Below are 23,893 nucleotides of genomic sequence, written 5' to 3'. Positions count from 1 at the left end.
TAAGTATCCGACTAAACAATGCGAGCGCGAAGCGCGAGCCGAAATTTTATTATAGTAATGTGAAAAGGGATTCAATTAGGACTGTTCTTTGGTGATTAATGAAGAGGATAAAGTATCACCAATTAAATAATGAGAGTGCGAAGCGCGAGCTCAAAAATTTTTGATATTCCGACCGTGAGAACTGGACAGTCTAAGCGCGTTTTTATTTGAATAAAAAACAACCTGTGTGTTCACTGTTCACAAACAATTAAACAATGTGAGCGCGAAGCACGAGGTTGGTTTTTTTTTTATATACTGACATAATAAAGAAGCATTTTGACAAATTTTGCTAAGAATTTCCAAAGAGGATAGGTTACTCATAAATCAAAAAATGCGAGCGCGTAGCGTGAGCTGAAAATTTGATATATATAAACAATTTGTGTAAATCAAACAAAATAATGAAAGCTTGATGTGCGAGCTAAAATGTTGTGTGCAAATTGATTTCAGAACTGGATATATATAAGTGCCATTAATCCTCTTGAATGGAATTCATTACACAGGCAATGCGAAATTTTTTTTATCATAAAGCAAAGTCTATTTTCCAATTCTTCCCCTCACCTTTTTCTTGTTTCCTTTCGGGTTCGGGCCGGCCGTTACGAGGCTGTAAATTACACATCATGGATATGATACCTCTTTTTTTTTTTTACTTTTCTTTCTGTTTTTCATAGTTTCTATCAAGTTAAAGAGTACACTTTTTCTGTATTTTGTATAATAGTTTAATTTGCATTTACCTATTGTGATTTGATGAAGGAGCTTTCCTCTTTTCGAGAAAAACGTCTTTCTATGAAGCCTGCTTTTAAAGACATTATCATGAATAGCATATAAAAATCTACCATGTCTAGACGCATTCCAATCTGCTTGCCAGACACCTTTATAAAATGTCATACGTGAGCATGTAAGTTCATTTATAGTGTTTGGTAAAACGATGTCTATAAAATTTTTCGTGGCTCCTTTCTAGCTTGGCAGCTTTATCGACGATCTCATTGCCGTTAACATTACAATGTAAGGGAATCCATTCAAAATTAATACAGATATCTTTTAAACTAAGTTTATGAATTTTGAAAAAAAATCATTACGAATAGTGTATTTTATGAAATATGAATCGATCATATTCAGTGCTGACAAAGAGTCACAAAAAATTACAACGGAACATGGTTTATCAAAGGAGTCTAACCACTCAAGTGCCATTAAAATGGCCATGAGTTCAGCTCTCATGATACTTACATTAGATAACCTGAAATACTTTTTTATTTTATATTGAGGAACATAAAATGCTGCCCCCGTTCTAAAATTATCCTGTTTGGATCCATCAGTATGTAAATAACCATTCCACACAATTCCAATTCTTTCTAGAACGATAGATTTGATCTCGGCCGTTAGCATATCCTTTTTTTTCTAATTATACGATGTGCATAAAACGACACAGGAGGGCGGGCCCAACGCCATTCCGGGATTTTCGTTAATAAGTTGTCTTGCTTCTCTACAAGTACCTCATCACTACAGGCTCAAAGATTGAAAGGTTTTTCCCCTTCCTTCCATTCGTGTCTGGTCGTATGTTCAATGAGAATTTCTCTACTTGGATGACATGAAGTACTAAACAACAAATAATATCTAAATTTATCATTAAACAGTTTTCTCCAAAGATACAACGGTATAATTCACCGGTCAAAACTTGTAGACTCTAATGATACATTGTATATCGTTCCTGTAAAGATTTTCAAAGCTCTATATTGTATAGAGCCAAGCTTTTTCTTAAGAGATGTACAGGCAGAATCATACATTTCACTTCCATAGTCTAAAACAGATAAAATAAGACCTTCGTATATCATCATTAAAATTTCATGTCTATTACCCCAGGACGTACCCGAAACGCAACGTAATAAATTTAATCTTTTCTTACATTTATCAATAATCGCATTAATGAACTGCTCGCAGTGAGGCAAAACATGCTCATTTATTTTCAAAGTAATATATTTCTTTTGTTTATTGATAAAAACTAAAACTACAGACTTAGTGTGAGAAATATTTAATTTCCATCTCCAGCACCAGATTTCGATTTCATGGAGGGCTTCTTGCAGCTCATGGCGAACCAGATCTAAGTTTGAGCTAGTAAACTAAATCGCGATATCATCTGCATAACATGATAGTTTTACTCAACTTTCTTTAATCTTTAAGTCATTTAACATCAGTGTAAAAATGACAGGACTTAAAGGTCAAGTCCACCCCAGAAAAATGTTGATTTGAATCAATAGAGAAAAATCAGACTAGCACAATGCTGAAAATTTCATCAAAATCGGATGTAAAATAAGAAAGTTATGACATTTCAAAGTTTCGCTTATTTTCAACAAAAAAGTTACATGAACGAGCCAGTTACATCAAAATGAGAGAGTCGATGATGTCACTCACTCACTATTTCTTTTGTTTTTTATTGTTTGAATTATACAATATTTCAATTTTTACGAAATTGACGATTAGGACCTCCTTGCCTGAAGCACAAAATGTTAAAATAATGAAATTCCATGTGTACAGGGAGGAATGAAACTTCATTTCACATGACAATGACGAGAAAATAAAAATATTTCATATTTCATATAGTAAATTACAAAAGACAGGACTTAAACTCCCTTCAAATAAAAACTTGTTTTTATAAGAAAAAGAAAAATCAGACAAGTTGATAGGTGAAAGTTTGAACAATATTGGACAAATAACAAGAAAGTTATGATTTTTTAAAAGTTGTAAATATTGGTAATCACTATACCTATGGAGACTTCAAATTGGCCGCTTATGTGATGTCATAGTGATGTAAGGCAAGGACTACTCTTCCATGTACTTCAATACATATTATGGCTAAAATGTCATTTTCCCCAAAGGTTTTATTTCAAATTGTATTTTTCTTTCATGAGGACATTACTATACCTGGGTTATATTTAGATTACTGCCCCAGGGGAATGGGTACTTAGGAGAAAACCACAAATCCCTGATAATAAAGTACATGGCCTATGGGAAAGTCCTTGCCCCTTGTCATAAGTTACTTACCCAGTTGCCAATTTGATATCTACATGGTATTAGTGATCTCAATTTTAAAGCAGCTATAATTTTCTAACCATTCTGTTTAATTCATTTTTCTCCTTCCCAACACAACATTCTATGGCCAAGGCTGGATTCCCCTTTAATGCAGTAGAGTAGTCTTATACCCCTTTCATAAACCCCATTAAAATGAATTAGGCGGCTAATAGCAGCATAATTTGGTCGTAAAATTGGAGGACAAGAGTTATCCGCATTACTCTGATGCTGCTATTATCCGCATAATAGCAGCATCGGGACAAGATTTTGAGTTTATGAACGCATTTCCAAATTATGCGGATAATTGCCATGGTGCGGTCACTAGGTCACCCTTTTCCAACACAACCGCATTGGAGGGGGCGTGTCCAGTTGTCATGGCGATTATCCCCTTTTTCAGGACGGGCGCTCGTAAAAATAATGCGGCTTATTTTCGGAGTTTGAAAGCAATTTTTATTGAATTATCCGCATTACTCTTAGGCGGCTAATTGGAGGATAGGTTTATGAAAAGGGTATTAGAGTTAAATGCTCTGTTATTATACGGGGGCTTCTGTATGGATTCTCATTGCATTATGTTGAAGCATTATAGGAGATGGGGCTGAAGGAGGCAACGAAATATACGAAAGGAAAAGAGTGAAATATGTTATGTTATGTGCTGCATTATAATGCCTATAAATATGCCTAAATCTATTACATAGTTAGAATTTGATTTTCAAGAGAGCAGATTATGCTGTGCTCCCTCTTTTATTACACGACCATGCCGACTGCGTTAATGTAGTGTAAAACTTATACCCGTGATTTGATTTAAATAATGATCATCTTTAAAAGAGAAAATGAAAGAAAAGGAGAGAGATAACGATGAAATAGGATACTATTTCTGAATATCATGATTGGATTTTTGTAATATAAAATTCGCTCACATGCAATTTTGATTTTCAAATAAATTTTGCCCAATGCGCCACGTTTTGCCCCTCAAAATGTTTGGTTCGTTTCTACTGTAAAGGGGCCGGGTGATCTTTGAGTCAGCGACCCCTGAAATAAATATCTAATTTTGTGATAGAATTCTACAGAACTTCCAGTAAATATTATCTTCTTCCTTTCCATTCTGTCCGGGGGGGGGGGGGGCAGGTGCACCGCCCCAGACCCCATATCTACGCCAGTGATATACACTCTTAATTACAGGGACTTGAAATGAATTTAGATGGGCTGTAGTTGGGACCAAGTGAACTCTAGATTTAGTTTTAAGCATTATGATTCGTTTTCCCTCGAGATTCAAAAGTAATTTTTAGGATTAAAACTAAATTCCTTACTATTTTGATTGGTCCCTATAAAGTCCGAATTCCTGCTTGTGTAGCGACGGCAGTAGACTTAGTAGTATCAGTAATTAGAGTAATTAGAGTAAGTACAGTAATTATAGTAGTAATCAATAGTAGATAAAGAGGGAGCATGATGAGAGATAGTACATCCCATCGCCTAATTGTCTTAATAATTTCGTCATCATATCGAGAGTTCCGCCCTCTTTCCTCTCCTCGTCTGATAAACCCATTTGATCATTATTGAGGTCATCTCACATCTCGACCCATAATACAATACGTCTACATCGTACGGAGACAACCCACACACCATCTTTATCCAACACCGAGACTCAGAGTTTTTCTTCTCTCTCAGACGATTAATCCACCAAAATGTCGAACGAAATCACTGTTTACATCACGTCCTATACATCTACGTATCAGGTAAGAAAAGGGCATGCGTTTGTTTTTCGAATTAGTGAATCGAGAAAGATGATAATGAAAGTTGCCATCGGTTAAGAGATAAAGAGAGATGCGTATCGCATCTTCCACATAACTTCTTGGTTCGCTCGCCATCTCAGAGACTGGAGGCCATTTCTTAGAAAGTTGCAGAAAGTTATGCGATTAGATCTGCCAACGTCACTTTAAGCAAAAATCATGCAAAATACTGGATATCCGTTTATAGCCTCCTCTTCATTTTTGTTATCTAACGTGAATGAGTAAAATGCTTTGGTGACTATTTTCATAATTTTAAAAATATATTTTTATGAATGTTCCAGTTCAAGTAGTAGGCCTATATCCATTCCGAAATCACAGTCAGATAGCCTACGCATAAAAGTTGGCATAAAGGCTGTGATACTGGCGTTTGATAATAAGATTTCGAGTTAGATTTCAACTTATGTTTAAGAAAATTATCTATGAAATGTAACTTGTCAAGTTGTCATCAATATGCTTGAACAGCTGCCGTCTTCTGTCAAACTTGGTCTTTGTATACAGACATTTTAATCTGGTACCGGTCTTCAATTTTAAGAGATATTTTAGTTTAGCAATAATATAGGCCTAAGTATGAATAAGCCTTTGTGCGGATAAACAGTAGCCTATGCATTACAATAGATCAAGTCCCCGAAATGGCCTAGATGATCTATAATTTCAATATCCATAGAAGTAAAATTTTATCGGAGTCTGAAAACAAAAACTATCAGCATATGTGATGATGAGCGTACATCGTTGTGTACGAGGAATGCAATGTAAACCCATCGATACACCATCCGTGATGAGATGATACAGACATGATAGCTATCACGTGATCTCACATTCCACGGATGCCAAAGGGTCTATATCTACCTCCTGCTTATATGCGCGGTGTTTTCAAAATAAGTATCTGAGACCCAAAGAAATATTTTCATTCATTTACTTACACGAACTTTATGATTTATTGTAATTGTACATGTCTAATATTGTTTTTTTTTAAATCATAATTGAACTAAATTAGAAACTTAAATTTGTTGAACTTCTTGTTTAAACAGCTACGAAGCAAAAACTTGTTCAAACTGTTTACCGTTTCATGATTTATTCAATTGATGGACTAGTGTTTTAATGTTGCACTCATCATTCATATGCCATGAATATAAACAGTTTACAGAAGCGGATCTCGGGGGGGGGGGGTTGTAACCCCCCCAAAAAAAAATCCGGGGACCATTTTTTAAAATCTTATCTTTTTTTTTAACTTGTAATTTTATTTTATTATATTTTTATGACTTTATTTCATTTATTTGATGCAAGAAAACGCCATTTTAACACACAGATTTTCAAGATTTTTCCCTACTGTGGGAGGGGGGACACCCCCTCCCACACCCTCCCCCTTGCTCGCTCCGCTCGCTTGGACTCGGTCGCTACTCTCCCTCGCATACCACCCCAACCCCCCTTTTATAAAAAGCTGGATCCGCCCCTGGTTTAATTTGAGCCTCTCGCCATACACCAGTAAAGTTATACACAAATCTGCAAAATTTGATATAACGATTTGGGTCACAATCAATTTGACTCAAGCTCCCTATCATCATCATGATCATGATCGAATTTTGAAATGTTAATTATCTATGCAAAGCAATTATGATTGTTAGCAATGGAGAACATAAATGGAAACAAAATGGCAATTATCACAAGTCAATTTTGATGGATCTAGATAAAAAAATTGAAAATATTTTTTCAGTATAATAGTTTCTGTCCCGTAACGAAATATTGTATAACTTCATATTGCAAAACAATGAGATCAAAAAAAAAATAGTTTTTTTTATGTACGAGGGGTAATCTTTTTTCAGGCCCTGGCTTTCATTATTCAGGCACTTATATAGCTGCACTGTGGCGGTCGACATGTTTTTTTTTAAATTCTGAATGTAGACAAACAAGTAAATAGAATATATCCTTAGTGATTGTGGTTAGTGACCAGTCGAGCTCTAGATCTTGATTTAAATTTACGATTTTCTAAATAGTAAATGATTAGATATTCATTAGATGAATTGGAGATTGAAGTTCGAAACTCTAAGATTTTCATGTAAATCCAGAGTCTGAGAGAAGACTTCGAGGTAGGTGAGAATAAAGAGGAGGGGATGGGGGGGGGGGGGCTAGGCACTCTAAAGAATCGAATGTTAAATCAACATGTTGGGTAGAACCATTTAAAGTGGTGAATGCAACATTTAGAAAATGTTGTCACTCCTCCAACCTTTCAAATGTTTAGTTAACATTTCCTTTTTTAGACTATTTGCCTATATAGTCCTCATTTTCCACCACTTCTTTATAAGTGTTGGAAAATGAGGACTAGGCCTATAATTATATCTGGGTTAAATATACCCCATTTTATACGGAAAATAAATGATGTCCCTTTAAAAGTCAAGTCCACCTCAGAAAAATGCTCATTTGAATCAATAGAGAAAAATCAGACAAGCACAATGCTGAAAATTTCATCAAAATCGGATGTGAAATAAGAAAGTTATGACATTTCTAAGTTTCGCTTATTTTTAACAAAATATTTATATGAACGAGCCAGTTACATCCAAATGAGAGAGTCGTTAATGTCACTCACTATTTCTTTTTTATTGTTTGAACCCGGGGGGGGGGGCACTTACATTGAGGAGTGGATACCATGCGCGACCCAAAAAACACGTAAAAAGGATGTCTTTTTCACGATAGGGCACGTTACGTACGTAACGTGATAAGGGTGTAAAAAACGGCAAAAATACTGAAAAAAGGGTATCTATTTCGCTAGGAAAAGTACGTGTTTTGGGTCGAATTTTCGGGGATGATAAAACAAAATTAAAATGTTTTATAAAGGATGTCCTTTTTGCCTCAACACTTCGTGTTTAGAGTACGATTTGCGCGAGATGTAAAAGGTGGGTCGTACTAAACCAAATAAGATAAAGCCGACGACCGAAGGACCCGTAACAATAAAACATTCCTGTACTTGTTTAGGGGTTCATTTCAGGGAAGATTTGCCAAGAGTATCGTTTTGTTTCCAATACTCGTTAAGGGTACTGGTTTTACACGCCAATACTTGTTAAGGGGTGCATTTTCAGAATATGGAAATTACGTGTTTAGGGTGCTTTTCGCAACCCCATGGTCGCGCATGGTATCCACTCGTGAATGGAAGTGGCCCCCCGGGTGTTTGAATTATACAATATTTCAATTTTACGAATTTGATGATTAGGACCTCCTTGTCTGAAGCACAATATATTAAAATAATGGAATTCCACGTGTTCAGGGAGGAATGAAACTTCATTTCACATGACAATGACGAAAAAATCAAAATATTTGATATAATGAAATAAAAAAGAAATAATGAGTGAGTGATGTCATCACTTCCCTCATTTGCATACCGACCGAGATATATAACTGTTTTGTGAAATGAAGCGAAACTTTGAAATGTCATAACTTTCTTATTTTACATCCGATTTTGATAAAATTTTCAGTGTCAGGCTTGTTGAATTTTTCTCTTTTTATTCAAATCAAGTTTTTGTTGCGGTGGACTTGTCCTTTAACTTATAGGAAGGACAGGGTGATTTTTGTAACAAAATAGTCAATGAAATAAATATGTTTCTTTCTACACAGTTGATGAAACAGATACAGAAAGTGATGATGGTTCTGGACAGTCGTCGAAAGATGCTCGACTACGACATCAAGTACGTTGACATCGCTATGTTTCCTGCCGGGAGAGAGAAGATGAGAGAGATGTGCGGCGACCCTAAGGCCTTACCACCACGCATTGCCAACGGAGATGAATACTGCGGGGTAAGATCTATGAAAATTATAATGATACAAAGGGAGAAGATAGACGGGAAGATATATTAGGGTGCCATATATGCAGGTGCAGGATCCAGAGGGCACATGGTATATACCCCCATATGTCTGTGGCATAATACACTCTTTAACATGTTGGGCAACATACTGTCCACACAACAATTGGTTTAAAAAATATCCAACTCTGGGTAGTTTTGTGCAGTTTTCAGCCAAAGCACACATTATTGGTTTAAAACTACCCAGAATTTTGATAAAGTTTTAACCAATTGTTGTGTGGACAGTATGAGTACATGCTGTCCAACATTTTAAAGAGATTATGCCCCTTCCCTTCTCGAAAATGTGTTTATTTATTTTATAGATATTTTAAACTGATGACATTTCCTATTTAATTGCCATAGATTTCATTGATGAGCATTTTGTGTATTTTTGTAATTGTTTCACTTTCTTTCATTTATTTTGCTTGTGTCATAGTGTTATGGTATTTGGGGTATTGAGAGGGGACAAGGGATGATTAAAGATGAGTCTTGGGATCTTGTATAGACCGTGCCATATTATACAGGGGCCGCGGAAGCGGATGGGGGGAGGGGGGGGGGGCTTCAGCCCCTCCCCCACTTTTTCTTTTTTTACAAAACCGTGTACAAAAACGTAAACAAGACGATATTATTTGTGATTTTTTTCGCATGGTCAGACCCTACTCTTAACTCAGCCCCCCCACTTTAAAAAACTGTCCCGCGGCCCCTTATATAAAATAAGTTTATCCCCTAAAGAGCCCCAGAACATTTTAGGACAAGGGCGGAGTCGAAGAATTAATATGCCTATTATGTATGAAAAGGGTTATTTCGTTGCATATATACGACACTGTCGAATTCCAGAGTCGTCGAGGGAAACGTGATGGCCTATATAGGCCTCAGTGACCACCCATTCCAACTCACTGGCGGATCCGGGGGGAGGGCAGAGCCGGCCCGTGCCCCCCCTTGAGAAGAAAAATTAAAAATTGTAATGTAAAAATGCCGTTGAAACAGAAATGTGCACCCCCCTTTCAAAGTGAAGACCTTTATTTTTTCTGCTTGTCAAATATTTTCTGAGACGAAATATCCTTAATTTTGAGTTGAAAACCTTTTTTTTGCCTTGTCAATTGTTTCCTCGGAGAAATGTGCCCCCCCCTTGGAAAATCCTGGATCCGCCCCTGTCCCAACTTGACCACTTAATATAATCAGGGCGTCGCCAGGTGCTTGTGTGTGAGTGTGTTATAGTGTGGCGTGATCCCCCAAACTCAACAAATATGGTCGCCAAAATAAACTTCAGAACGAAAAAAGGGGGAGGGGTGGATGACGGTGAAATAAGGAAATATAGCGCTTGCTCCCTCTCATTGTTTCTTAACAAATATCGATTGTGAAAAACTATAAATTATAAGTTTTCTTCTACGAAAATTAGTTCACATTACGTCTTTTAAACCTCTGTTAATTAAGTATAACTTTCTACTCATACAATTATGTTCATAACATTAGCACCGACAAGACTTTCTCTTTTAAACCAAGGAACTTCAAACTGAAGCGCCCTGAGAACTAATTTGCTTGTTATAATACGACTTATGCAAAATTTCAAAATTATAAAGCCCCATTATAAAATTTACTCAGCAATTCCTGTGAATATGGGATTATAATAAAAAGTCTTGTTTTATTTTGACGGTGAAGAAAACAAATATTACATCTGTTTTTCTTTTACAGGGCTTTGAAGCTTTTGAAGCAGCCGTGGAGTTGGAATATCTCAAAAAATTCTTGAAGCTTCCAGGATGGGCTGAGGATGAAAAGAAGAAGGAAGAAAAAGAAAAGGAGGAAGAAAAGAAAGATAAAGAAAAGGAAGAAGATGAGGAAGAGGAAGGAGAGAAGATAGAAGGTGATGAAGAAAAGAAAGAGAAGAAGGAAGGGGAGGAGGGAGAAGAAGAAGAATCCAAACAGGAAAAGGAAGACAAAGAAAAGGATGAAAAGGAGGAAACGGGAGATAAAGAAAAAGAAGAAGGTAAAGAAGAAGAGAAAAAAGACAAAGGAAAGCCTAAATTAAAAGCTAAAGTTGACTCAGATAAAAAGGACAAAGCACCGGATAAGGAGAAGGACAAGGAGAAAGATAAGGAGAAAGACAAAGATTCAAAGAAAGAAGAAAAAGAAAAAGAGAAGAAAGATAAAGAGGAAGAAAAGAAAGATGAGAAAAAAGAAGAAGTCAAGCTTATCAAGAAACCAAAACTTAAAACAAAGGTAGATGTTGATAAAGAGGATGACAAAAAAGAAGATAAATCAAAGAAGGAAAAGGACACGAAGGAGAAAAAAGAGGAAAAGAAGGATGACAAGAAGAAAGAAGGTATGGAAGAAGATAAATCTAAGAAAGAAAAGGACAAGGAGGAGAAAGAAGAGAAAAAGAAGGAAGACAAGAAGAAGGAAGATAAAGAAGAAGAAAAGGAAACCAAAGAAGAAAAGGTCATCAAGAAGCCTAAATTAAAAGCAAAAGTTGATACTGACAAAGACAAAAAAGCTGAAAAGGAAACAAAAGACAAAAAGGAAGAGTCAAAGAAGAAGGATGAAAAAGAAGAAAAGGGTGACAAGAAAGACGAAGGAGATGAGGAAAAAGACAAAACGAAAGAAGAAAAGAAAGAAGTGAAAAGACCAAAACTGAAAACAAAAATTGATGTTGATGAGGAGGAAAGAAAGGAAGAAAAGAAAGAGGATGAAAAGAAGGAGAAAGATAAAAAAGAGGAAGAAAAGAAAGAAGAGACAGTCGTCAAGAGACCAAAACCAAAAGCAAAGGTTGACGTCGATGAAAAAGATGATAAAGAGGGAAAAGATAAGAAAGAAGAAGAAAAAGAAGAAAAGGCCAATGTGATAAAAAGACCGAGACCGAAGGCAAAAGTAGATGTTGAAGAAGAGACTGAAAAGAAGGATGAAAATAAAAAGGAGGAAGACAAGAAAGAGGAAAAGAAGGAGGAGACAACTGTAAGAAGGCCAAGGTTAAAACCAAAGGTCGATGATGAAAAGTCGGAAGATAAAGTGGAAAAGAAAGAAAAAGAGGACGAGAAAAAAAAGGAGAAAGAAGAAACTGTAGTGAGGAGACCTAGACCTAAAGCCAAAGTCGATGTTGATACTGAAGATAAAAAAGAAGACGAGAAGAAGGATGACAAGAAGGAAGAAACAGTTGTGAAAAGACCAAGGCCAAAAGCCAAAGTGGACGTTGAAACAGACGAAAAGAAAGAAGAGAAGAAAGAGGAAGAGAAGAAGGATGAGAAAGAAGAAGAAAAGAAAGAGGAAACGGTAGTGAAAAGACCGAGACCGAAAGCGAAGGTCAACGTCGAAACGGACGACGATAAGAAAGAGGAAGAGAAGAAAGAGGAGACCGTTGTCCGTAGACCACGACCAAAAGTGAATGTTGATGTCGACGATGAGGAAAAGAAGGAAGAGAAGAAAGAAGAGAAAGTTATTCGAAGACCCAGGCTAAAAGCTAAAGTTGATGTAGACTAGTTTATTTAATCATGTTCATGTTGCCTCACTGATATTACGGAAAACATTGAACCAAACTTTGTAAATTAGTAATTTATAGTAAAATATTATACCGAATGTATTTTCCTTCGTTTAACACACTATGAGAACGGAAAGTATCAAGGAGCACAGACGATGGGGAGCCGAGGAGGTGGCGGTGATATATATCAATTACCAAATATTCTAATGGAGGGTGGTGTGCAAGGAAGGGGGGGGGTCGAAATGAATTTATTTTGCCAATTGCTAAGTCCTGGATTCACCATTTATTGCATGTGATCACTCTTATGTGCCTTATTTCTTTACCTCTTGTGTTCAAAACGTAATGACACAAGCACAGTGCAAGGTAACGTAATGTGAAAAGAAGAAAAAGATCAAGCTTTGTTACTTTAAGAGATCTACCATCGAACATTTTATAACTGAACAAAGAGTCCACTTCCTGCAATTTACAAAGTTTCCATACTGGAAAGAACGCAATGTTCCACAATGTGTTCACAGGAACATGACTGTGTGAATAATATTTTCACATAGTCCACTATGTAAACACAATGGCCCGTATTTTGAACTCAGGTTTAAATTAAACCCTGGTTTAAAGTTGTGATTTATCTATATATGGAGAGCCAATTGGGCACAATTAAAAGTACATATTCAAATTACATGTATTAACTCATATGACACCCAAATTGTTTATAATTGTCTGGGAATGATAACTAAAATATTTTTTCTTCATTATGAAAGCAAAAGGAAACAAATTAGTAAACATAAGAAATACACAAAATAAACAGAATTTTTGAACTTTTGGCTCCTCATAAATTTTAGCACAGAGTTAGACCGTGGTCTAAATTAAACCTGACTTCAGAATATGGGCCACTGCATGGGTGACACTGTTCTTTCCAGCATGGGTTTCAGGGTTTTTTTTTCGCTTTGGTGAAATAAAATTGCTTCAGTATTATTGTAGCTATGAATACTGTAAATAATGATACCGTTGATTGACGAGCCTAATATTTGTAACACATGAAGGGGCTCGTATTGTATAAATTTATGCTACTGCTTTTGTCTATTTTCTTTGAACGCACGAATAGATTGTATAATTATCATGAAAATAGGCCTCTCCAATAAACTTAGTTATAAGACATATATTGAGTTTTCTTCTTTTGTGCCAATTTGAAGCACAATTTAGTTTTAGGCTTAGAATGAGTGAAGATGAGAAATAATGAGAGAGAGATGGGAACGAGAGAGGAGGGTGGGAGGGGGGGGGGGTAAGCACGGAAAATGAAATACCATTAGGGATTAAAGAAACTATGAAACGCGCGTGAGAGATCTAGGGGAATTTTGCGAGGAACTTAATGAGGGGAGAAGGATAATGTCTTGAATGGAGAGACAGGAGAGGGGAGAAGAAAGAAAGAGAGGGGTGGGGATAGAGGAAGGGAGAGAGAGATGGAAAGAGGGAGAAAAAGACAGAGAGTATACGAGTAAGGGGTAAATGGAGTAGGTCTGGAAAAAAAGCAAAGACCAATAAAAATATGCCGACAGATAATGAGATAATCCACATCTTAGCAAGCAATTCCAGCCTAATTAACGAGTTGATTTTAATTGAATAGAGAAACATTAATATACAAGTCCACCCCAACCAAAAGTTGATTTATTGAGTTGATTATTTTTTAGTCAGGCTAACACTTTTTTATGAGGGCTAGGCCTATGCCCGGGGGGGGGGGGCAGTCAAATGTATTACTGTACACACGTACGCGTGGCCAAATTATTTCCAAACACCTAAACGAGTTTTTCTCTTTGTGCAAAATAACCCCCTAAACAAGATTTTCGCGAGTTCCATTAACATTGGCTCCCTGACAAGTTATCGCCAGAATATGACCCCTAAACAAGGTTTTTCTTCTTGCTAACAATATATTTAAAGGTCAAGTCCACCTCAGAAAAATTGAATCAACAGAGAAAAATCAGACAAGCATAATGCTGAAAAATTCACGGCAAATTCGGGTGCCAGTAAAATAAGAAACTTATTACATTTTGAAATTTTGCTTATATTTGCACAAAATAGTTATATGCACAATTTAATCACATGCATATGAGAGAATCGATGATGTCCCTCACTATTTCTTTTGTTTTTATTGCTTGAAATTATAAAATATTCAAATTTTTACAGATTTGAAAATAAGGACCACCTTGACTAATCCACATAATGTAAAGCAATGGTAACTCCATTTGTTCAGTGAAAAATAAAACTTTGTTTCACAGGACATGAGGAGAAAATTATAATTTTTCATATTTAAAATAATAAAATACAAAAGAAAAAGACAAGTGAGTGATGTCATCAGCATTGGCGGCGGAAGCCAAAAAAATTATGGGGGTCCACCTAAAATTTTGTGATGGACACTTTAAAAAAATATGACAAGCAAAAAAAAAATGGTTATCAACCTAAATTTAGGGGGGGGACCAGAAACATTTTTAGGGGGACGCAGGAAACAAAATTGACAAGCAAAAAAAAAAAGAAAAAAAAAAGGTTATCAAATGAAATCCCCCCACCTCAAATTTAGGGGGAGGGACCTGTCCCCCCCGCCCACCCCCCCGCTTCCGCCGCCTATGGTCATCAGTTCCCTCATTTGCATACCGACTGCAGGATTTACATATAACTTACATATAATTTTTCTCTTTTTATTCAAATCAACTTTTGGTTGGGATGGTCTTGTCATTAAAATATAGGCAAAAGTATATTCATGGATATTGCATACCCTCCCCCCCCCAGTGCAATACGTTAGGGTTGAAATACCTCAATCAGGAAGAATCTGAACACTATTCAGAAAAGAGGAGAAAAAGCCCCGGGGGAAAAGCTTCGGGAAAACATGCCCTCAACACGTACGTTTGGCTTGTCCTAGAAAAAAAAGCTTTGAAAAAAAAACCCATACCGGAACCCTAAATATATACGTTTGACCCCGCGATTGACCATTGACCAGTCTATCAAAACCACCCTTATTTGTGAAAATCTGTGTTTTTGATGCCATTATATAAGACTTCACGCGCGGCCGGCCGCGTCCAAAACTGAAATAAAACCCCACCCCTTTAAACCCCCATTCCACAGAGAACAAGACTGCTGAAAGACCTTTGAAAGACCATGAATTTTGGTTGATCTTTCAGAGGTCTCTCAATGAACCTACAATGGTCTTTGAGGTCTCACGAGTCCTGACCAATCTTTCAGTGGTCTTCATGGGCTCCAAAACTTTTTGAAACGGTTCAAAACAGTCTTACAACGGTCTTACAGGAAAATGGTCTTTCAGCGGTCTTTCGATGAACTATCAAAGGTCTTCATAGTCTTTCAATGATCTTTCGGCAGTCTCTCAAGATTTTTGCGGAGATCACTGTAGGACTCATGAGAGATCATTGAAAGATCATTGAAAGACCAGGCAAAGACCATGGAAAGGAAAGAAGGGGGGGGGGGGGGTTTCGAGCTGATTTCTTTTAAATCTCCCGCCCAGTCTCTAAAAAGTGATGAGCGGGGGGGGGGGGGGAGGTGATGATTTTTTTCTTTTTTTTCAGCGCTGCAAATAAGACAATAACATTTAAGTGGGGATGGGTATGTAACAGTGCGGTCATGACCCGCGAGCGAGCAGAAATGTTCTCGTTTTTGCGTTGAAAACATAACCTTTTTGTCAATAGTTTGTTGGTATCATAGTCGATGCTACATGTCCTTCGGATCGTAGCACTCATGATATGGCCAACCGCGTAGCCAGGATTTCATTTTGGAGGGGGCGGTAAATGCACGCGAAGCGTGCCAACACTTACAGAGCGCGCGAAGCGCGCTCCCTAGGGGGTGGGTACAGGGAGGGGGAGTTTCCCCCTCCCGCGTGAAGCGCGAAGCTTTTAGTGTTTCATAAATTAAAATGAAAAGGAGCCGTTTCTCTTGTCTCTAGTACCTCCAATTCGGTTGACTATATTGCGATTTTGAACCTTGTTTTCAAAAGTGATTGTAAACGCACAAAAGAGGTATACAATGGAGGAAATTAAAATGATAATAACTCCGCGCGAAGCGCGGAAGCTAAAGTGATTTATCAATTTTTCTTGCCATAAAAAGGGTCCCGAGAAAAGGGTATTCTCAAAGATATATTGAAACTTTCTTTGGAAAGATCAGATTTGATTACAAACAATTTAGCATCAGTGCATATTTCTAACTCGCAAAACAGAGGAGAAGATTGGTAGAGGAAGATATTCCTCCCCGCGATGAGCAATGAAACTCTGAAATTTCAAAGGGCGGACGTTTCATCAATTGTAGATATCTCTAATACCCAATCGTCTCTAATTCAATTGATTTTCTAAGATTATTGAACTTCATTACAAGGAAAATAGTGCGCATAAAGTTGAAACTTCTGTGATTTATTGAAATTATCTATCTATATAATAAAGGATGATTAATTTTTTTGAGTTATCCTGAAGCGCTTCATTTTGAATATAAAGAAACTTAAGTGTCATTCAAAATTTCAATCTGAGGGCGCAAAACAGGACAGGAGATGAATGTATACAGGGAAATGACATGAAGTTTAATACAATTTGATAAAAAAATATTGTACTTTTTTATTTAATACGACACGAATTCCATACCTTCCTCTTTTTAAATTAGGAACCTGTTTGCCCCCAAATTATGGTTGTTTATAGTAATGAGCTGAAAAGCGGGAGAAGCTGACTTTATGGAGGTGACGGCAGAAACTGATATAAAGATTTTACCCGCTCGGAGCCGACCAGACCAGAAGTTGCGCGATCAATTGAAAAAAAAGATAACTTCATACATTTACTTCGGCCTAACCTTACTCAAATTCATGCCCTAATGTATAACTTTAACTGGCAAGAAGCACATAGCTGAGGTGGAAAAACAGGGTTAGAGAAAAGGTGGGGGAACAATGGAGAACTTCAATATTGTCATTTAACCGCGCGCAGCGCGGAAGCAAAATTCATATATGAATTTAAAGCAAGAAGAGTGAAGGAGTTTCTCTTTTGAGAAAAAAATAAAGAATAAATAGAAAAAACACAAAGCTACCTTTCTTCCCTTTCCTTCCTTCCCTTTTCCTTTTCTCCTCTCCTTTTTTCCCTTCCTTTTTTTTCTTTTTGGGGACGTTTTTGGGGGGCGACCGCCCCCCTGGCTACGCGCCTGGATATGGCCTTGATCAGAACACTAGAAACTTGAGAAATGTCATGAATAATTACGAGCGAGCGGAGCAAGCGAGCCGAAATGTTTGCGTTTTTCCGTCAAAACATACAATTCTTCTCAATAGCTTGTTGGTAATGATTACATATTAGTTGATGATACATGTCCTTCTGCTCGTAAGTCTCATGATATGGCCTTGATCAAGAGACTAGAAACTTAAGAAAATTTCATAAATGATTACGAGCGAGCCGAAATTTTCGCGTTTTCCCGTCAAAACATACATTTCTTGTCAATAGTTTGTTAGTAAATCAAGTATTAGTCGATGCTACATGTCCTTCTATTCGTAACACTCATAATACGGCCTTGAACAGGAGACTAGATACTTATGGAATTTCATAAATTATTACGAGCGAGCGGAGCGAGCTAACCGACATTTTAGCGTTTTCCGTCATTTTGGTTTTCATATTGGTAAAACATATTTTGTAAGAAAACGTATGTCTTTGTCTTGGTTCACTTGTATTCATAAGTATACATCATGATAATCATGTATGGCCTTGTTAATGGCGATACCGTGATCATGTCGGCGACATGCGGAAATAAAAGATATAATAAAATGGAGCGAGCGAAAATTTTTTCTGTGTTTTTCGTCGGAAACATGAGATTCTGTTCATTATTGCTGTCATATACATTATTGGGTAGGGGAACTGTCCGTAACCAGACCAAGGAGTTATCAGGCTCTTGCCCGATAACTCCTTGACCAGACCGACCTCTGGGGAGACAAGCAAAAAAAAAAAAAAAAAAAAAAAAAAAAAAAAAAAAAAGGAAACGAGAAGGGGGGGGGGGGGTTGAACCCCCGAAACCCCCCCTTGCGTATGCGCCTGAAGACAAAAAATATACATTAGTCTTTCAGAGTTTTGAGGGGTTTTTCTGAGCCATTCCACAAAGATGACAAATTTCAGTGAGCTTGAAGACCGCTGTAAGACCTCACCAATTTCAAGTCTTTCAGTGGTCTTTCAATGGTCTCCGTTCTGTGGAATGGGGCCCTATTCGGGGGCGCATTTGTACAGCAATATAATTTGACTGCCCCCGGGCTAGCGATAGGCCCATATATGGCGCCAACCGAACCGAGTGCAGAGGGTGCACTTGCTTCCTCCAAGATTTTCCATATGACAAAAATGCCCGTTTTCAAAATGACTGTGCTTTTTTTTTCTCAAAATAAAATAATTTTCTGAAGTAACACATTTTAATAAATGGGGGGGGGGGGGGGGTAACGAGAGTTCATTGATAAAGTTTTATTTAAGTTATTTCACAGGTATGACCAGGAGGTACAGTATAGTGCCAGATTTGTGTCAGGTGTATTGCTCTGGGCCTACCAGAGGTCATAAGAAAAACAAATGTAGGTCTACATCATTCCGAGGTCAGTCACTGAGAAACGAAAGAAATAAGAATGAGGAAACCTTGGAATAGTCCCGGAATAGTCCAAGGAATGAATTAGTTAATGCACCCAGTGTCCACAGCTTCGAAAATGGATTGGATAAGTATTGGAGATGTGAACCAGTATTAAATTCAAGTTTGACCCATGCACCAGGACATGATCCGGCCAACTCAGAGACTTCGTTATCAGTATAAGTACTTCTTCTTCTTCCTATATAAGTACATACCACCTGTGGTGTATTGTCGTACTGTATAGTGGATTTGAATGCTGAGTACTGAAAATCCACCGTTGAAGTTGTGGTAAAAAAAAGCAAACATATATACAATATTTACATACAAATGCAGACTAACACATGTTGCACCTCACTCTTGAATATATTTGCTGAGGTGCTGTCTACGACGTAGTCATGGGAGTAGCTGTTATTTTGAATAGGCAAAACTACCGTAGTTAGTTTTGACTATTGTTTCCTTTCAGAGTTGGGCGTTGTGGCGTGCGCCTGTAATCCAAGCTGTGGGGAAGTTATAAATTGATGCAGAGGTTCGAGGTTCGAGCCCTGATCACGTCTAGCTTTCGGATGGTGTCGTTAAAGGTCGGTCCCAGACGTAAATAATCATACCTGATTGATACACGTCTGACAAAACTCAAATACACACACACACACTTGTTAATTTGCTTTCCTTTTTTTTTCAAAACAGAATAATTTCTTTGTTGAATCTATATCAGTTAGCATCCACCTAGGAAATTAAAAAAAGTAGGTATCTATAGGTATGGTAAGCTACATGTTCGAATCCCAATTTCGCTACATTTGGCTTTCGATATACATCACGCTAAAAATCGGAAAAATGGCAGAGAGCTCTTCCGGAGTATTTTCTTTTGACGGCGAAATGTAAGGGTGATTTTTGTCTGTTATGTTTTGTTTGAAACACTTTGAAAGAATTTATCATGTCATTTTACTTTTAAGATTTTTATTCTATACGTTAGAGTGAGGTTTTACAGTGTAAATGGGGCTCAATTTGACCATTTTTCACGACGGTCCCGACCAGTGTAGATCTAATTGAGATGAGAATGTACCGTACTACTATGAGTGCGGACTTGGCGCAGTACAATGCCGGTACCATTGGCAGTGCAGTGGCAATGGCGCTTCAGCCTTCACAGCCGGCAGCCACAGCTCAGGCTAGCCCCCCGCGCGTGGTAACTCAGAGTCAGAGCTGCTTTTGCTAGCTTATATACTAAAAGCTTCGGTCTCTGTCATATTGGTTGTACTGCTGAACTTGCCTGGGGGAGTGTCACTCACACAACATGCGAGGTTAGTATTATTAATACTAACCTCGCACAACGCATGTGGTTTCTACTAGTCTTGAGGACGCAATGATGATGATTTTTTTAGATATGTCTTACATTTCTTCATCATTGACGTCTTGACACTCTCTCCATAGTGCCTTCAGCGAACGACCAAAACAAAGATGGATTTCCCCCCAAAATCCATCTTTTTAAACCGAACTCACTAGAATTTTGTTAATTTTATTAATTCTTACACCTTCCTACGCCTAATGCGTAGGAAGGTTTTAAATATTACTTTAAAAAATGTAAAAAAATGAAGATTTCTTACCTAACTGATGCCGCGTAGACCTCTCGTTCCACATGTAAACAACGGAAATACAATAGCGTCGACCCTTGAACCGCTTATGTATGACGTACTTCCGGAAAGCAATGCCGTCTTAACGAACAATTTAGAGATAAAAAATCTTATTTAACAAATATTAAAATTTATTTTGTGATCATAAATAATTCATATCAATATATATAAATTATTTATGATCACGAAATAATTTTAATATTTGTTAAATAAGATTTTTTATCTCTAAATTGTTCGTTAAGACGGCATTGCTTTCCGGAAGTACGTCATACATAAGCGGTTCAAGGGTCGACGCTATTGTATTTCCGTTGTTTACATGTGGAACGAGAGGTCTACGCGGCATCAGTTAGGTAAGAAATCTTCATTTTTTTAAAGTAATATTTAAAACCTTCCTACGCATTAGGCGTAGGAAGGTGTAAGAATTAATAAAATTAACAAAATTCTAGTGAGTTCGGTTTAAAAAGATGGATTTTGGGGGGAAATCCATCTTTGTTTTGGTCGTTCGCTGAAGGCACTATGGAGAGAGTGTCAAGACGTCAATGATGAAGAAATGTAAGACATATCTAAAAAAATCATCATCATTGCGTCCTCAAGACTATGTGGTTTCATAGTAAACTTTGACGTTTTCATTCATCACACGAATGTGAGGGAATAAAAAACGCTTAACGTTTCAGTATTTCTCCACTAATGATTTCTTTTTAATAGTTTTAGTTTAAAAAAAAAAATAAATCGGAAATTATTTATAAAACTGTTTTTATCGCTTACCTCCAAGTCTCAACCAGAATACTCCGTTCGATCCATCCTTAATACTGCGGTGGAAAGTACGCAAACAACAATCGAAAAGCAATTTTTCGTATCGAACATTCTCAATTCAAGCCGTCAGCGCGTAATAGGAAATTGTACCAAAAATCAACAGGTTGCATCTCATGTATATACTTATTGGTAAAGTACGCCATCTTTTGACAAGATGATGATGAAAGTGGATTGAACGAGCAAGAAAATAATGCTGATCGCCTAGAATGCAGCTAGCTTGCAACACCGTAAACAAAGGTACGGTAGGCACTTAAGAACCAAGTTTGAAAGGACACTCGTAAAATTATGTCACTCTCGCGATGAATATTCATTAGATCCTGGTCGTGCGTGTTCAATACAAACTCTCTGCATGCATGCACTCGGTGTGTATTGAACACGCACGACCACGATCTAATGAATATTCATCGGCGAGAGTGACATAATTTTACGAGTATCCTTTCAAAATTGGTTCTTAAGTGCCTACCGGCTTGGTGAATAATATCGCGCGCCCTCTTTAGGCAAAAGTTGATATCAACGCTGATCAAGAGGCATCTACGTGAAGATCACGAAAAATGCTCTTATTTTATTAAAACAAACAACAAAAAGAATTAAACAAACGATCCATATGGTTCGGTAAGTGTTATAGAAAAATTATAAGTCATAGCTATGATGTAAAGTCATAGTTATTTTAGTGAAAATGGTGTGAAAGATTCGCGTGCACCAGGTGCATATGAATCCTTCACACACGAGACGATTTGAAACCATGAGTGGGGGAGTGTTAGCTCCACTCACCAATTACAGAGACCATGAGAATGTCTGAAGTTATAACTCGATCTGTACAGGGAGTCAAATCTCAATGGCAAAAATCGACAAGTCTTTTGACTTAAAAACCCAGATGAAACCATTGTCCATTATCTAATCATTACCAACGTACATAACCTAGACATAATTTTTTTTTAAAACAAAATCACAATTTATTGAGAAAAATCATATATGTCTCTATTTCATAAAACTTAGACAAAGATGGTTATTATTAGATCAATGTAATTTTAGGTAACTTGTTTTTTTTCTCAATCATTTTGTTAAAACCAGGGTGAGATATACCGGTACACATGTTTAAATGTTTTTTTTTCATCTGCATGAGCAGTGCGCATTTTAGCTAGCATGCAACTTGAGCGCCGCGATGAGCGAGTGCGCCACACATTTTATTATGAAATACACTTTTTTTGGGAAAAATACACTTTTTTTATCACAGAATATACTTTTCCATTCCCAGAGGTTGGCAGGTCTTGGTCATGATGATATTTAGACTATTTTCTTACCCTAAATTCCCGCATTGAAATTGGTTATAATCAATATCTTCATGAGATTCCAATCATTTGTTGGACTATGTAAGCTGCCATCTTGTTTCTGAAAGTGATGACAGACTCCACGCACAGAAAGACAAAAAGTTTACTTTGTCCGTTTTGGTGCATTTAAGGCCAAAAGGGAATAATAACCTTTATTTTGGTCCAGTTCTTCTTATATATTTTTATGAAATAAAGACAAAAATCGAAGAGCCCGTCAGTTTTTTTGTTGTATTATTAACTCCCTAATGGCGACTGCACGATCGCTAACCCAGGTAGCTCCATTGTTTAATTTCTGTTATTTATAAATATAATCAGCTTTGTACATACTTTTTTTAATATGCCTTAATTCTTAAACTTTTCTTTGATTGGTTGAATTTTATTTTTTTCATTCCAAAGTCAAACATATTAAAGTATGTACATGTATAAAGCGGATTATAAGTAACAGTTCTGAATTAAAAAATGGAGTATAGAATTCCATCAACTAAAGACTAACACAAACAGTATTTGACATGAATCTACTTCAAATTTTACTGCTGATGTTCAAATGCATAAATAACATGCTTCCACCTTCATTCCACAATTTTTATACAATGAACACATACATGTATATTCATTCATACTCTACATATAACTCTTCAAATTTTCACTAAATGAACCCAAAATTACTTATTGCACAGAGATCCATACGACACCACGGTCCCAATATCTACAACTCTCTACCAGAGTCTATCAAAAAATGCTCATCTGTTTACTCTTTTAATGCAAATGTTAAATCTGCGATATCAGAATATTTGAAATAAGTTTTCTCTGTCAATATTTCAGTTAACCATTAAATCACTCTTCCTTTGATTCAATCATCACAAAATACTCTCCCATGACCACCACCATCATCATCTCCATGGCCTTCATTTTCACCATTTTCCTCATAATCTCCATCTTCATCATTGTAAAATTATGAACAAAATGATTTTACCAATCTGCTTTATAAATGTATTAATTATTTCAATGAGTTTTATTCCGAGGTTGTCATTTTTTCAAGCAATCTGCTTATAATAAAAATCCTCATGCAAACTGTTAGTGTTATAATGAATTTGGTAGTACACGTAGATCATGTACATACTTTTATTTTTTTCTTTTTATGATTCATGCCAAAAATTAAAGCTATTGGGTGGTTAATGCAATGATGAAAGAGGTAATAGCAAAAAGGTGTGTAATAGGCAGAACAAGAGAAAGTAGTAATCCACACCGGGCAAATAATTTGTTTATTATTGGGGGAAACTTTTCACAACCTACTGCATAAATATGCAACATTGAAGAAGCTTTAACATTGGAG

At 36.8% G+C, this 23,893-nt stretch overlaps 2 protein-coding genes across 2 annotated transcripts in view; both read left to right on the top strand.

Moving 5' to 3' along the window:
* The first annotated feature begins 4,720 nt into the window (after window positions 1-4,720).
* Window positions 4,721-12,357, top strand: LOC121412821 (DNA ligase 1-like). Its single transcript, XM_041605583.1, has 4 exons — window positions 4,721-4,835; window positions 8,493-8,672; window positions 10,409-10,577; window positions 10,611-12,357. The coding sequence occupies exons 1-4, from the start codon at window positions 4,785-4,787 to the stop codon at window positions 12,185-12,187; spliced, it is 1,977 nt and encodes a 658-aa protein (XP_041461517.1). The 5' UTR covers window positions 4,721-4,784; the 3' UTR covers window positions 12,188-12,357.
* A 7,247-nt stretch (window positions 12,358-19,604) lies between these two features.
* Window positions 19,605-23,893, top strand: part of LOC121413463 (mitogen-activated protein kinase kinase kinase 4-like) — a 35,935-nt gene continuing 31,646 nt past the window's right edge. Inside the window, exon 1 of the mRNA XM_041606281.1 lies at window positions 19,605-19,669. Coding sequence (XP_041462215.1) covers window positions 19,626-19,669 — 44 coding nt within the window. The 5' untranslated portion in view covers window positions 19,605-19,625. The remainder of the gene's footprint in view (window positions 19,670-23,893) is intronic.

The sequence above is a fragment of the Lytechinus variegatus genome, chromosome 4, assembly GCF_018143015.1.
Source record: "Lytechinus variegatus isolate NC3 chromosome 4, Lvar_3.0, whole genome shotgun sequence".
Taxonomy (NCBI): domain Eukaryota; kingdom Metazoa; phylum Echinodermata; class Echinoidea; order Temnopleuroida; family Toxopneustidae; genus Lytechinus; species Lytechinus variegatus.
This window is presented reverse-complemented; position numbering and strand designations above follow the sequence as displayed.

Bases quoted from the DNA above. Each gene is read 5' to 3' on its own strand.
- LOC121412821 (XM_041605583.1), top strand. From the start codon at position 4,785: ATGTCGAACGAAATCACTGTTTACATCACGTCCTATACATCTACGTAT. The intron at 8,673-10,408 runs GTAAGATCTATG...TTTCTTTTACAG, and splicing joins ACGGAGATGAATACTGCGGG to GGCTTTGAAGCTTTTGAAGC. The intron at 10,578-10,610 runs GTGATGAAGAAA...AGAAGGAAGGGG, and splicing joins GGAAGGAGAGAAGATAGAAG to AGGAGGGAGAAGAAGAAGAA.